Genomic DNA, 14,395 nt, shown 5'->3' on the forward strand with positions numbered 1-14,395 from the left:
AGAAATAGGATCAATTTTCTCTGCCCTGGAAGGAAGACACTCTCAAGAGCTTACTGATATTTGTGTGTTTGACTTTAAGGCAGAAGTTTGTTCCTAATTAATTGAATAAGTGCTTTAATCCCTGGCCTGAGGGCTTCCCATAGAGCATTAGCTGTATTAAGAAGGAAATGGAGTGTAATCCCTTTAATATAAGCACAGGAGAACATGAGAGTCTCACATTTCTGGAAATAGTTTCTTTCCTTCTTGCCTTATTTATTCTAATATTAATTTGCATAAAATGCAGTGAGGACAAAGGGCTTCTCCTCTTTCCTGACACCAGTGCAGAGCTGTCAGCAGCACACAACCCTTGCCAGAGCATCCTTGGGCTCCAGTTGCACACTGTTAACAGTGTGCAGAGAGAAATAACTCGTGGAATTCAGCTCATTCCGACAGTGCCTGTGAACACAGGTCTGTGACTGGCTCTCTTCCTGGAGCTGAGATCTCATCTTCCTGCCCCATCACCAACATTCACTACTATTTGCATCACTGTAGTGGCAGAGAATCTCCTTTCTGAACCAATGACTGCACTAGACTCGTGTGCAGCTACAGGAATTGGACTCTTGGATGAGATTCAGCTCACAAAACCTGGGTTTCTGGATTTATTTCAGCCCCTGCTATGTACCTGCATTGGTCACATGAATTGTCCTAAATGAGACAGGAGGTCAGGAAGGATCAGCTCAGAGGGAGATGTCCTCCTTGTGTACACCCAAAAATTAGGCAAGATCAGTCTTTTGGTGAAATGCATCTAAACCTGGTCAAGGCTTGGTGTTTTTTAAAGACTAAACACTGCTCTGTGTGTCCAGTGGGGTGTTCCTCTCTATTCCTGGGACAGAGGAATCCATTTGAGCATCCCCTGCTGCCTCATCAGAGGAAGAGAAAGGCAACATGAAGGGGACAGTTCAGGTGTCCTCAGCCACCCTCTGAGCCCAAATGGAGATCCCTGCCTGCCCTAATTCTGAGTGTTCCACATCCTTCCATGCAGGGAGGTAAGGATGCTGTTTCCTTCTGCTCAGCACACTCACAAAGTAATGTCCTTTTCTCCTCAGTTTCCCCACCTTTTGCTCACCTCTTTAGCAAGATTTACGGGGGAGGCTTCAAGAGCTCACAAAGGGCAGGCTTTGTCCCTCTCCTGGCCATGTGTTCCCAGCATGGCTGGCTGCAGCTGAAAAAGTGATAACAGCTCCCCAGCATGATTGTTGGGTGCCTTTAGCTCCAGGAAACAACACCAATCCCCTCAGGCTCCCCTTCCTCCACTGAGGCCTCCAGGGTTCTGAAGTTCAGTGGTGTCACAATGGAGTTTTCCCTTGACCCTGGAAACACAGTGACCATACAGGCACTGTTGGATTCCATCAGTGATGTTCCATGTTGCAGAAGGGGCCACACCTGTTCACCCTCTGGGTGATTTTGGGGTGGCTGGTGCTGGGATGCCTCCATCTCATCCCTTCTGAGTTCCAACAGACTGCATCCCCTGAGGTGTCCATCTCCTTATGTCCTGGCTGGGTATATTTTACTTTGCTGAAGTTGGCTGAAATCAGTCATACTCTGCCAATCTGAGTATTTCAGCCCCATCTGGCTGCCCTTCCTCCTGCCAGTAGCCAGCTTCAGGTCTCCAGTTCCCTTATCCCTTGAGGTGGGATGGAGCAGTCCTGGTCTGCTGGTTTTTAACTGAGGGATTTTTCTGCTCCAGGTTCCTGGTTCACCATGGAGATAATAAGGGGTGCAAAGCCATGGAAGGTGAAGTACACCCAGGACTCTCGTCCTCACTGGTGTTTCAGTAATGGGTTTGGCTGGGCCTGCTGCTCTGGGAAGATAATAGGAACTGGTGACTGTGGAATTCTGCCTCCTGGCCAAAGCCAAATGCTGGTCTGTGAAGCCCAGAGGGGAAAAAGAGTGAAATGTTAGAAAAAAAGGACTGAGAATATAAAATATATCCTTGCCCTAGCTGGGTGGCTATTGGCAAGGCACACGAAGCCCTCCCTAAGGTGCTGTGTGCTCCTGCAGTGTCCCCAGTCACAGGGACATGGCCAAGCCACCCCTGTGTGGTGGATGTGTTCGTGTCACAGTGGAGATCACAGTGACACCTGCAATCAGAGCTCACCTCCCCAGCCCTTGCCTTGCATTGATGAGTTATCACGTTTAATGCTTCAGAAGAGAAACAGCTCTGGAGCCAGCCTGAAGGCTCATCTCAGCAGCTTTCCTGGCTCCAGCAGTGCATGCTGAGGGACAAAGCACACAGACAGTGCTCTCTCCCTAAAATCCACCCCCTGTCTCCCGAAATTTGCTCTGCAAGGATTTCTGGTGTTGGTGCAGGTGTCACTGCCTTTATATCTCCTGGCAGAGTTTTCCTCCATAGTTTCTCCAATGGTTTTGCAGAATGAGTATTGACATCAGCCTGCTCTTTAAATATGTGATAAGCACATAGCAAATGTTACTGAAATGGAAGATGGAAGCATCTGCTGATTTAACCTGAGTGACGCTGGACCTCAGCAGCTGATCAAAGTGTTTCGGCAGCTCTGTATTAGTGCTCTGCCTGGGGCCATTTGGGCTCTCAGAGGAGGTTTGAGGAAGGCAGGAGGAAGGAGTTTGTTGCAAGGGAAATCCTGGGGACAAGAAGAGCCCTAGAAACCATTGCCAAAAGAGTGTAGGACCTTCCCAGCCACCCTGCTTGGGGCTTAACTGAGCAAGGAATCACCCTGTTGGACTGGCCCTAGGTGGCCCAGAAAAGCAGCTCATCCTCTCCTGAGGGAGCATTTTGGGTTTCTATCACCGCGTTTGAAGCCTTCCCCCGAGGCTTAGTGGTGCCTTGTGTTTGCTTCTCTCCCTCCCAGCTGCCCGCCGCGCTGGACCAGTACAAGAGCATCTATCGGAAGGACTTCTGCTGGCACGACGATTACCACTCACCCATCCAGGCGCACGTACCGGTACCGTGCTCTTGTCCTGCCTTGGATGCCCAGCCCAGGCTGCCCCATCCCCTCCCGGCTCCGCTGGGGACGGGGCTGGTGCCAGAGGGGTGGCGGGGGTGGCTGCTGCCTGCGGGGCCGTGGTCCCCACGGCTGTGACCCACCAGCGGCTCCCATCACGCCCAAATGCCCTCGGCTTGTGCCCCCGTCCCTCCTGCGGGAAATCCCCCTTGCACCCTCGGGTAAAGCTGTTGGTGGGGAGCGATGCTAATTGCACTCATTAAGTCAGGGCACTAACGACTGCTCGCTGAACCGGTGCCGGAGCCTTGGGCTGCGCCTGTTCCCCGTGGGGCTGGCGGGGTGCGTCAGCCCCAGCCCCGTCCCGGGAGCGCCTTGCGGAGGGGAATTGCGTTTGGGATGGAGATGGCTCCTTGCCCTGACACGGCCTTGAGAAGGCTTCTGAGGGGAAGCTTTTTTTTTTTTTTTTTTTTTTTTTTTCTTCCCTAATCTCTCGCAGTGCGAGCGACCCCCTGAGCTATTTAATCTGATTTGCCTCGCTCCGCCTGCCCTGGCTTAATTGCTTGTGGCAGCCCGGTGGGGACAGCTGCGGTGTGCGCTGGGCCACAGTGGTGGGGGGCATGTTCGGCTGCTGGAGTGCTTTGGGCTCATAGCTCACGATAGAGTGGAAAAAAATGTTGAGGCTGGGGAGGAAAAGGTGGGGACAACAACAGAGAAATCATTGTGTGAGTGTGCCCACCGAGGCAGAGGGGCTGTCTGCGGGCACCGCTGCCATCCCTGCCCCGGCAGCAGCCTGGGGAGCTCCTCTCTTCTCCTCTCTTCTCCTCTCTTCTCCTCTCTTCTCCTCTCTTCTTCTCCTCTCTTCTCCTCTCTTCTCCTCTCTTCTCCTCTCTTCTCCTCTCTTCTCCTCTCTTCTCCTCTCTTCTCCTCTCTTCTCCTCTCTTCTCCTCTCTTCTCCTCTCTTCTCCTCTCTTCTCCTCTCTTCTCCTCTCTTCTCCTCTCTTCTCCTCTCCTCTCCTCTCCTCTCCTCTCCTCTCCTCTCCTCTCCTCTCCTCTCCTCTCCTCTCCTCTCCTCTCCTCTCCTCTCCTCTCCTCTCCTCTCCTCTCCTCTCCTCTCCTCTCCTCTCCTCTCCTCTCCTCTCCTCTCCTCTCCTCTCCTCTCCTCTCCTCTCCTCTCCTCTCCTCTCCTCTCCTCTCCTCTCCTCTCCTCTCCTCTCCTCTCCTCTCCTCTCCTCTCCTCTCCTCTCCTCTCCTCTCCTCTCCTCTCCTCTCCTCTCCTCTCCTCTCCTCTCCTCTCCTCTCCTCTCCTCTCCTCTCCTCTCCTCTCCTCTCCTCTCCTCTCCTCTCCTCTCCTCTCCTCTCCTCTCTCCTCTCCTCTCCTCTCCTCTCCTCTCCTCTCCTCTCCTCTCCTCTCCTCTCCTCTCCTCTCCTCTCCTCTCCTCTCCTCTCCTCTCCTCTCCTCTCCTCTCCTCTCCTCTCCTCTCCTCTCCTCTCCTCTCCTCTCCTCTCCTCTCCTCTCCTCTCCTCTCCTCTCCTCTCCTCTCCTCTCCTCTCCTCTCCTCTCCTCTCCTCTCCTCTCCTCTCCTCTCCTCTCCTCTCCTCTCCTCTCCTCTCCTCTCCTCTCCTCTCCTCTCCTCTCCTCTCCTCTCCTCTCCTCTCCTCTCTCCCGCTGTTCCCGGTGCTGGCCAGGGCTTCCCGGGCAGCCTCAGCCTTAGGTGGCTGCTCCAGCTCCAGGATCCCGGCTGGCAGGGCAGGGTTTAACCCCTGCCTGCTGGAAAAACCGTGCATCTTTGTTTCTTTTTCTTCTTCTTTTTTCTTTTTCTTGTATTTATTTCATTTAAATTTTGTTTTTGGAAGGCTGCACACTTCCTGTGGAGGTGCTGGTGTATCTTGGGAGATAGGAAGGAAGGAAGCTGTGTCTGATTCTCTTGGGTTGCAGCTCCCTTTGGCTCCTTATTAATTCCCAAGGCCTGCCAAAGAAAGTTGTCCCACTGGGCCATGTGATGATGAGGTACTCGGGAGGCCCAGGTTTCCCTCTTGGCCCTGACAGGATTTGTTCTTTTTTAAGAGGGTAAAACAACTGTGGTGTTTTCATCTGTGAAATTTTGGGCACTCTTCCCAAGGGGAAGGGGAACCCCTTGGGTTAAGGAAGAAAGCACTGGCTGGTGAGCCATCCCTGCCAGGGTCTCCTGGAGGCTCTTGTCCCTCTGGAGATACCTCAGAAGAAGCTCTGGCCATCCTCAGTGGGGGAAGCCCCCAGGCACAGGTAGTTCCTGTAGCTCTGCAGCCTCCACCTGCCCCACTGCCAGCCTGGCAAAGGAAAAACATTAGGGGATTGCCCTGGGAACCCTGGAGTTTGAGGGACAAACAGAAACCCACAGAGACCCAAAACAACAACAGACAAACCCTGTGAGGAGGGTCCTTGCTGGCCCAGCAGCCTGGAGTTGCTCACAGCAGGAGAATCCCTTTCTGAGCCCCTAAAAAGCATCTGCAGAGGCTAGAGGCAGCAGCCACCCCAGGATCCTCTTTAGCCTTTCCCTGACATGAACCCTGGAGCCATTCCCTCTCCCACTGCTTTTGCCAGAGCTGCCTCCCTCCCTCCCTCCCACTGCCCAGCCAGGGCCCAGCAGAGTCCCAAGCTGTGAGATGGGCAGACAGAGGAAGCTGGAAGTTCCTGTACTTCAGTGAGAGCACAGAGCTGCTCTGTGGCCCTGTATCCCCAGGGATGCTGAGCTGGGGATGCAGGGGCCGAGCCCAGGCTTTGCTGTGGGTGGCTGCTGGACGATGCTTTAGCAGCTGCCCCCCAGCTGCTGCCTCTCCATTCACACGGGACCTTTTCCTGCAGACACCTTCATACCCTCCTCTGGAAAACCTACCCAAGTGCTACCTGCCAGAGTTCCAGCCCTCTGACCTGACACCACGGCGGGCGGGGAAGCTGGAGATTCTCGCGGAGCCCATGCACGACCTGTGCTGCTGCTCGCCCCTTCCAGCTCCTGCTCTGACAGATGGAACGGAGGGTAACCCCTGATGGTTCACTGCTGGTGAACAGGCCGTGTCCAGCTGCCTGAGGGACTGTCTGCCTGGGCCTCTGCCAGCCCCCCAGCCCCTGGCCTGTGCTGGCTGGACACACGTGGATGGATGGCAGCATCCTGATGATGCCTCGGTGCTGGGCTGAGCCTGGCGAGGGTTCTCACAGCACCATCACCATGAATATGCAGCTCCCAGGCCAGCCCAAAGCATGGGTGTAGGGAGCTGGGGTTTTAGAAACATCTTGGTGCATGAAGAGCCACTTCTAGCAAGGGTCTCTAGGGGTTTTATCTTTACAGCTCTGCTGGGATAGAGGGAGAGGCAGTCAACCCCACGCTGCAGACGTGCAGGGAGGGAAAGGGGCTCTGGTTGGGTGTGAGGGGTTTGGGTGGCTCAAAAAACCCTTCTGCTAAGGGTACCTGTCTGACATCAAATGAGCTGGTAGCCAGCCCTCAGCCACACCATTTAACAGCTTGCTTGCATGGATTAAAATAGTCATGGAAGTCAGGAAAACAAAAGGAGTGGTCACCAAGCATCATTCTGACATGCCCAGCCATCCCAAAACAAAGATTTTTTTTCTGACTTCCTGCTTGAGAGGGAAGAGGGTGTCATTGCTCAGCAGTGCTCCAGAAGCAAGCAGGAGACATGGCCAGGGATGTCCTCTCTGTTCCCTGAGCTGATCTCTCCCAGTGTGGGATGCCTGTGTCCGGATCCTTCAATGATCAGAGGGGAGCAAAGACACAGCCATCTCCTGTAGCTTAAATGCCACCCTGACAATGAACTGAAGTAAACCCTGGTGGGTTTTCCCTCTCCACTCAATAGAAGGAGAGTCTGGACAAGCAGCTCAGACAGATGTGTCTCCATATGGACTCCACTTACATCTGAGGGCTGCAAAGATCTCCTTGCTAAGCCCATCTGAAACTATCTTATGCTAAATCTCCAGTGGGCTTTTCCCTTCCTGCTCTCCCCCGTGTATCCCAGCAGTGCACTCACACACAGACCTGCTGCTGAGGGTCTCCTTTTAGCACTCCAGGGCAATGTGGAGACAGTGGGCTCCTTCCCCTCGCTTTGCATCAACGTAAATCCTTCCCTTACTTGAGTCATGGACCATTAAAATTGATGCCCCTCAGCAAAGCTGATGCACCTTCAGCTGCAAAGCTCTGCTGAAGTGACTGGGTCTGCCCTGATTTTTGCCAGCTGGGACTCCAACTTGCCCTATCCAAAGGGTAGGATTTGGGTGAGTAATTGATGGTGATTCCTAATTCACCTTCTTCTCCTCCCGTGTCTCAGGGGCGTTGGTGCCAAGGGAGATGCCATCTGCTAACTTGGTCACCTACCAGCAGTTCGCCCAGGATTTGTACAAGGAAGTGATGTTCAATGCTGATAAATACAAAACCAAGAATGTGAACTCATCTGTTTTAATGCAAGGTCAGTGGATGGAGGCTGTGGAAGCTGCCCCAAGAGAATAACTGGTGACCTTCAGCCTGGTTTTATAGTTTTTTAATATAATTCCAGAAGAGACTGAGGAGGGTGAAGGGAAAATGAGTGACACAGGAAGGGTCCACAGATCCCCTGTAATCATCTGCCCATCAGTGGGGAGAAAGCAGGGCAGAGAAAAACAGTTATCTTCTAGAAGAGGTTGGAGTGTTGTAAATGGTGTTTCTTTCACCCCAGTATCCAGACTGCCCATCCCATGGACCACAGCCCTGCTCGATGTGGTCTCCCTGGAAATAATGTCAGGAGACAGGAGCTGCTGCTGGGTTGCATTAACAGCCTGACACGGCCATGCACGTGTGAGACACCTGTAACCTCAGCCTCAGTGAAAACAACAAAAATACTCTACTAATTACTCACTATAGGAATGTGTCATTTTCAAAATACCCAGAAAATCTGTCTACAGTGGGTGGCTCTTCTTTGTGTGTCCTCCCTGCATGTTTATCCCCAGTTAGATCTGCTTGATCAGAAGGACACACACCGAGCTCTTCACACACAGATAAGACATCTCTGGAGAGTCCGATGGGAGGATGGCACCTCTTCAAACCAGCTCCCACAGGGATTTTGGGGGAAGATATTACAGCAGATGTGATGGTCCTCAATTAGGGACCTGAATCTCTTCCTTAAGTGGGCCGTGAATCTCTTCCTTGGTTTAGTCCCTGATGAGTGGCAGGATGGAAAAGAAAATAGTGTGGGAAAATTTATACCAGGTGACAAGTCAACATCCAGACAGGAAGATCACAAGATGTCATTTCCAGGTCTGCCTTGTGTGGCTTCCCTCACACAGGCTGTAGAAAATAAGGGCTGAGTAATCTCATCTGAACAACCTTATCTACATCAGGGAAGCAATTCCTCCATTTTCCCTTGGTTAATCCCTTCATCATGGTAACTCCAACAGGAGAGCTGGAAGCACAAAGAGCCGATGGAGTTCAAGGGAAGGGGGAACACTCAGACTGTGCAATATAGGAGACAGAGGTCCAAAAAAAGTCTTTAAATTATTTGGACTCTCTTTCACTAGACTACTCTGACCTTGAGTGGAAAAGTATCTACAAGCAAGATTTCGAGCCCCGGAGAGGAATCCATGCTGGATTATACACAGAGGAGATAAGGCCTTCTCCCGTTTTCCCTGAAGATACCCGCTTCAATGAGTAAGGGAAAAGTGGGATGGGGAGGAGGGGGTGGCTGCTGGGAGTGGGGGACAGACTAGGAGTAGGTCAGGGAGGTTTTGGAGCTGCTTGGAACTGGAAGGTGTTTCTCAAGCGTATTTCTCCTTGTCCGTGTTATGTAATGAGCCCAAGGAAATTCCCTCGGGGACAAATCCATTCCTAAAGCCTGATCAGCCTTTTCTTTAAATGTTTTGCAGTGGGGTTCATAGGAGTGGGGAGACAACTCCTGAGACAGCCTCATCCCTGTGGAAAGAAGATCCCCATGGGGCTGGGGCAGGAGGCATGTCTCATAATTTCCATGCCCTGGCTTCCCCTGGGAAAGGGCTCTCTCAAATCAAACAGGGCAGGAGCTGTTTGCAACGTGACTCATCTGCACACTATGAACCAAACAGGCATAAACTGCTCCTGAGCTCTCATTTCTCACTGGAAAGGCAATTCCTCCCCGCTGCCTCATGCCCCCCACCTTCCCCGGGCACACATGTATTCCAGCTCTGCATTGCAGATTTTAATCTGTGATCCTGGACTTACATGTGGGGTGGAGACTGCGCCTGTGTAATGGCTGGTCCAGGTGGGAGATGGATCCCGATGGCAGCCGTGTGTGCTGCAGCATCTGCCTCGTTCCTGATGGACACAGGCTGTTCCCCCTCTCCCCCATCCCACCTGAATGTGCTTTTGTTTGCTCCACATGGATTCTTGGCTGGCTGGTCGAACACCACAGAAGGGGAAGCAGGTCCCTTGTCCCGGCACACGAAGCACAGGGTTGAGGTCCTCTCCTTATGCCCTTCTGCATGTTCTCTGCAGGAGCCGCTGGGTTTCTGAGTATGCAGACAGCTACAGCATCTTCCTGAAGAAGCTGGACTGGTCCTCTCCCATCTCTGCGCAATGGCTGCCCTTTGGGAAGGATGCGCGATGGACGCCGCGATGGAAATTGGTCGGTAACTGAGTGGTGCCAAGGTGGCTGAGGTAAGCACCAGGATCATCCATTTTGGCCCTGAGAGCTGGGATTTCAGGGACTGAGGCAGTGGGGAAAGGTATGAACAGTCGTGGGACCTGGCACAAGCTACCATGAGACCTGAGAGTTCGGCTGCTGGAATGTTCTTCAGGAGGGTTCTCCAGGAGGGTTGGGTGAGATGACCTTCAAAGGTCCCTTCCAACCAAAACCGTTCCATGATTTTCTGGCCTCCTAGAAAGTGATTTTCCAAACAGATCTAATTAGGAGAATATTTTTCACTGTGAGGGTGGTCAGACATTGTCTGGAGACTGGAGAAGGTGGGGGAGTGGCATGGAGATGTTCACTGGGTGACAATGCTGGGTCTGAGGAGCCTCTTCTAGGCTGGCTCTGTTGGACCAGGACACCTACATTATTCCACATTTTTCTGATTTCTTTTAGGATGTGTTACCTATGTTGTTCTGTGATTACAGCTCTTTGGCCCTCCAAGCTGCCTGTGTGATATTGCTCATCAGAGACCCTGAAAGCCTTGGAAACCTTGTCACTACCAAACCCACCACCATGTCTGTCAGATGTGAAATGTTTGGCAAAGACCTCTTTAAGTGCAAATTATGATTAAAATCTCCCAGGAACCTCAGCTTTTATCATTGTCAGAAAATGTTTGGTTGTTTTTTTTTTTTTTTTTTTTTGTTTTTTTTTTTTTTTTTTTGAGGGGGACAGTGGAGGTTACAGAGCTAAAATCACTCGGGCAGTTTCAATTTATGTACTTTAAAGAAAACTTGATGATAAAACTTTGACTCTCAGCAAGAAGTAGTGTGTGTTAAACAGCATTGTTGGTGTTCATTTACTCTCTAAAACCCTGTCCACTTACAGGGAGGGAAATACCCGTGTCATCCAGGGCAGCTGAGTACCAGCCTTGCAGAGCTCCTTCCCCTCCTTTACATTTAACAGCTTATTCCAGGTTTTGACCATCAATTTCAGCTGATGCTGGGCAAACGGGAATTGAGTTTGCCGTGTCCGTTCGGGATTTTTAGGCTTCTGGAAGGCTCAAGGCTGCTCCCAGCCTGAAGATGGCAATGGAGAGCCGCCGAACCCAGACCTGGAAAGGGCTGACAGCCCTTCTGCTGTGGCTTTAGTGATCTGAATGGGTCTTCTAAATTGATGCCAAAATTATCCCAGAGTAAATGGTATAGAGAAACCTCTCCCTGACTCCTAAAAGGTATTCCTTTTAAAGGACGTCCTTGCAGTATTGAGGGATAAGCAAGAAATTTTTAACAGATACAGCTAAAATGTCAAAAATAATGAAAAAAAACCAACTTATTTTGTTCTTAACAGTAATATCAACTATCCTCAGACCTGTTGGTGACAGGACCTGCGTAGACACAGCAGCACACTGGTCCCTGCCCCAAAAAGTTCATCATCCAATTTCTACAGGATTTAGCAAAATGATGTCTGGCAGGGCCAAGCTCCAAGCAGAGGACACAGGGAAGCAGAATGGGCCAGTGTTTCTCAAAGCTGCCCTGGTGTGGGGCATTGCTGACCACAGCTCATGCAGCATTTGGGATTTCCACTGTAGCTAAGTGTACTGGACTGGTGGCAATTTTAACTTAGAATATAGGGAAACATACTTGCTCAGATCAGAGGGGAGACAGAGTTTGACTTCTTTGAGGAAAATGAGACCGTGAGAATTGAGATGTTCTTAAGGGAAATGTGTGATTTTACACCACTTAAAATTAACCCTGTGGCCTTACTGATAACTTTCTCTTATTAAAAAAACATCATTTTCTTGCCTCCTTATGCTGGAGTTGGGCTCCCCAAACTCATTCCCACTCTGCTGTGCTGTGTTTTGCTGCACAGATGGGGGCTGTGTCTAGGTAAGTTCTCAGAGCACATATACAAGGTAATACCGCTAGGAAAAAGCATATTGCTAAATTTTAATCACAACCACGGTGGAAAAAAAACGGCTGGATAAGAATCTTGGGTTTGGGCTAATGGGGTCCTTAAGTTTGTGCCAGGGCGAAGGAAGGAAGCTGCTGATGCTGGAGATAAATGTCCTTCCTGGTTTTTCTGGCAGCATCCTTTCTCAGGTACTTCCCAGATTTGGACACCAGGCTTAGAGATGCAGCTTTTGAAAGTTCAGCCCCCACAAAGGATCCAGCCTGTTGTAGCCTCATCTCCTGCCATTCCTCTTCCCATAACTTTCTTTCAAACCTTTGTTTCTCCAGCCCTCATTGCCCCTTCCAAATCTGGGTCTGTGTGTCATGGCAGTGATTGCTGTTAGTGCTTTTCCCCCATCCCAGCTCCCTGGGAATGGAAATTGTGATGGTCCCAAGGTGGTTCAAACACACCAAAAGGCTCTCACACCTCCCCAGCAGTCACTGCTGCACGCAGGGGGCATTCAGGCTGCGTGCAAATATATCCAGATGGCAGAAGGGAGCAGACACAGAATCAGGTTTTCAATTTTCATTTTCAAATTGCATCCAAGGCTTTTCAGTGGATGGATCCTGTTCATGTGAGTGACACAGGGTTAAAACTGAAGAACACTGGGGTCAAAAAGAGGTGAGAAACTCTAGATAATACTGGCTTTACTTGAACACCATCCATTTCCAGTCCATTTTCTGCAGCAGCAAGATGACACCAGTCATGAGCTCAACAGGGCTCAAAAAGGGATGCAATCAGCTTGTGCAGAAGTAACAAAGTCCAAGAGAAAACCCCTGGAACAACACAGAGAAACAAGCTGGGCACGAGTCAGGAAGTGGCTGGTGGAGATTAGGAGATGTTTTCCAGGATCTTGTTGCCTCTTTACTGCTATGGTTGAGCCATAGGCAAATTTCTTCAGAGTATTTGGTGGTTCTCTGTGTCCAAAACTGAGTAACATCACTGGATGGAGGCTGCTCTGATCTGGGGAGAACTCACTGGAGCCATGAGAAGGACAATCAGAAACATGTTCCCTGTCAGGACACTTGGTCCCATCACAAGAAGCACAACCCAGTGAATGTAAAATTTGCAGCTTCCCCCCCTCAATGTACAACTTCAGAAAAAACAGATTTTTAGTAAGGCTGAAGTGATGCTTTTTACCTGAATGCCTTAGTGCCATCTCCTGGGTAGAAGGGGAAATTCTCACTTTGGAAGTGGAACTGAACTCCCTTGGCTGTTCAGCCATTAGAATCCTGACTGGCATCAGGATCCCACACTCTGCCTGGTCCTGCTGAGCTGCTAAGGAATTGTCTTCCTTGGGATTCATAATGGAGATGTCTGTTCAGGGAAAAGGATGCTCTGGGTTCATCCCTCATCTTCATCACGAATATTGAAATAGCATTTTCCATCTTTAATTTTGTCTTTTCTATTTCTCAGCATGGAAACACTGACTGAACTCTAAATTTACTTCATGCATCCTTTATGGAAAAATTAATTCAAAATTATCATGGATTAATCCACTGATGACTTTTTCTACTTTGAGTCTTTCTAGAACTCTCCACAAATTATCTCACTGTACATCAGAGGTACAAAACACCCTTATTGAATGGCTAAATGAATTTCACAGTGCTGAAAGACAGGTTAAATATGTCTGTGGTCATTCTGGCCACCACTACGGAGCATCTACTTCACCAAGGAATAATTGAACCCTCAAATGTGTTTGATGCTGCCTGCACCTTGCATGGGAACAGGCAGAAATCCCACAAAGGCTTCCTTGGAAGAGCCTGCTTGGGAAGAGCTGGTGATTTGTGTTGTAACAGGCACAAATTTTCAGAGGTGTTTTTACAAATGTAATTAGAGGATTAATTTAGCCCAGCAGAGCAAAACATTGGGGTTTCAGTGGCCTGATGTGACATTTGTAAAAGGGAAGCACCTGCAGAAAATGCTTGGTCACCTTCACTGCTCTGCAAACAGCACTGCCCTTGAATGCCACCACATCTTCAAAGGTTGCAAAGGCAATCAAGGGCTGATCCTCAACCCCATCACTGAACAATCAACTTTTCCTCCTGTTTTGGACAAAACTCTTCCCATGGCCTCCACTCAACTCACAATTGTGCAATAAATCATTCAGCATATGCTTCATGTTAGCAGAGAAGGAGTTAATGATGCAAATCCACGTCTGCTGCAGCCAGGTCAGCCCTGCCCCTGGCTCAGCCACCAGCCTGAGCAGAAGTTATGAGCAAAGAACTTGCCAATCAACACGTTCTGCTAAATTGAATTTTGTCAAGGGATGGTGGTCAACTCTTTTTGAGTGGTATAGTTTTAATGGCGCTTTCTTGGGTAAATGATGGAGTTCAAAAGAGATAGAGAGAAACAGAAAGAAGTGTGAAAGTTTTACTGTGATGGCTTGGCAGTCCAGAACAAAGGCAAGTTCCAGCCACTCCTCCTGACATCCCTAAAAACAGGTATTTTGCTTTCCAGCCAGACTCAGCTGGCCTCATGCCTGTTTCCACACTGTTTCTGTGTCAGCTCAGGTGCTGTTAGTGCTTGGGAACAGTCTGCTGGGCTTGAATTTGGGACACAACCTTCATAGAAGCTCATAAACCACTAAAAGTTCTTCACTGCCTTTATTTGAGCTTGCTTAGATGAAGAGGGTTTCTTTGGTTTGGTTAAAAGCTACATGAATCATCAATAGAAAGAGAAAGGGGATGTATTGCTGGATGGGATGACTCCATTTATGGTGTACAGATCTGTCTGATGCTGCTGCAAGATAAAAGTGAGTTTACAGCTATAAATGACTGCATGATGATGACAAGTGCTCTGCATGCACCTGCCTGGCCTGTGCTCAGCTCAGAGGTGGGTTCCAAGTGCTTTGCCTCAGATCT

At 50.0% G+C, this 14,395-nt stretch overlaps 1 protein-coding gene across 5 annotated transcripts; it reads left to right on the plus strand.

Moving 5' to 3' along the window:
• The first annotated feature begins 1,383 nt into the window (after positions 1-1,383).
• LOC128786964 (uncharacterized) lies at positions 1,384-10,230 on the plus strand. Of its 5 annotated transcripts, none has more exons than XM_053940739.1 (8): positions 1,423-1,512; positions 1,727-1,773; positions 2,868-2,960; positions 5,803-5,974; positions 7,275-7,412; positions 8,497-8,626; positions 9,446-9,607; positions 10,067-10,230. In XM_053940739.1, exons 2-7 carry the CDS (start codon positions 1,741-1,743, stop codon positions 9,585-9,587), a joined length of 708 nt encoding a protein of 235 aa, XP_053796714.1. In that variant the 5' UTR covers positions 1,423-1,512; positions 1,727-1,740; the 3' UTR covers positions 9,588-9,607; positions 10,067-10,230. The 5 variants fall into 5 exon arrangements, with proteins under 5 accessions (XP_053796712.1, XP_053796711.1, XP_053796714.1 ...); XM_053940738.1 differs by having other exon boundaries at positions 1,479-1,539; XM_053940740.1 differs by lacking the exon at positions 1,423-1,512 and adding an exon at positions 1,576-1,644.
• The last annotated feature ends 4,165 nt before the right edge of the window (positions 10,231-14,395 follow it).

The sequence above is a fragment of the Vidua chalybeata genome, chromosome 4 (genome assembly GCF_026979565.1).
Source record: "Vidua chalybeata isolate OUT-0048 chromosome 4, bVidCha1 merged haplotype, whole genome shotgun sequence".
Classification (NCBI taxonomy): domain Eukaryota; kingdom Metazoa; phylum Chordata; class Aves; order Passeriformes; family Viduidae; genus Vidua; species Vidua chalybeata.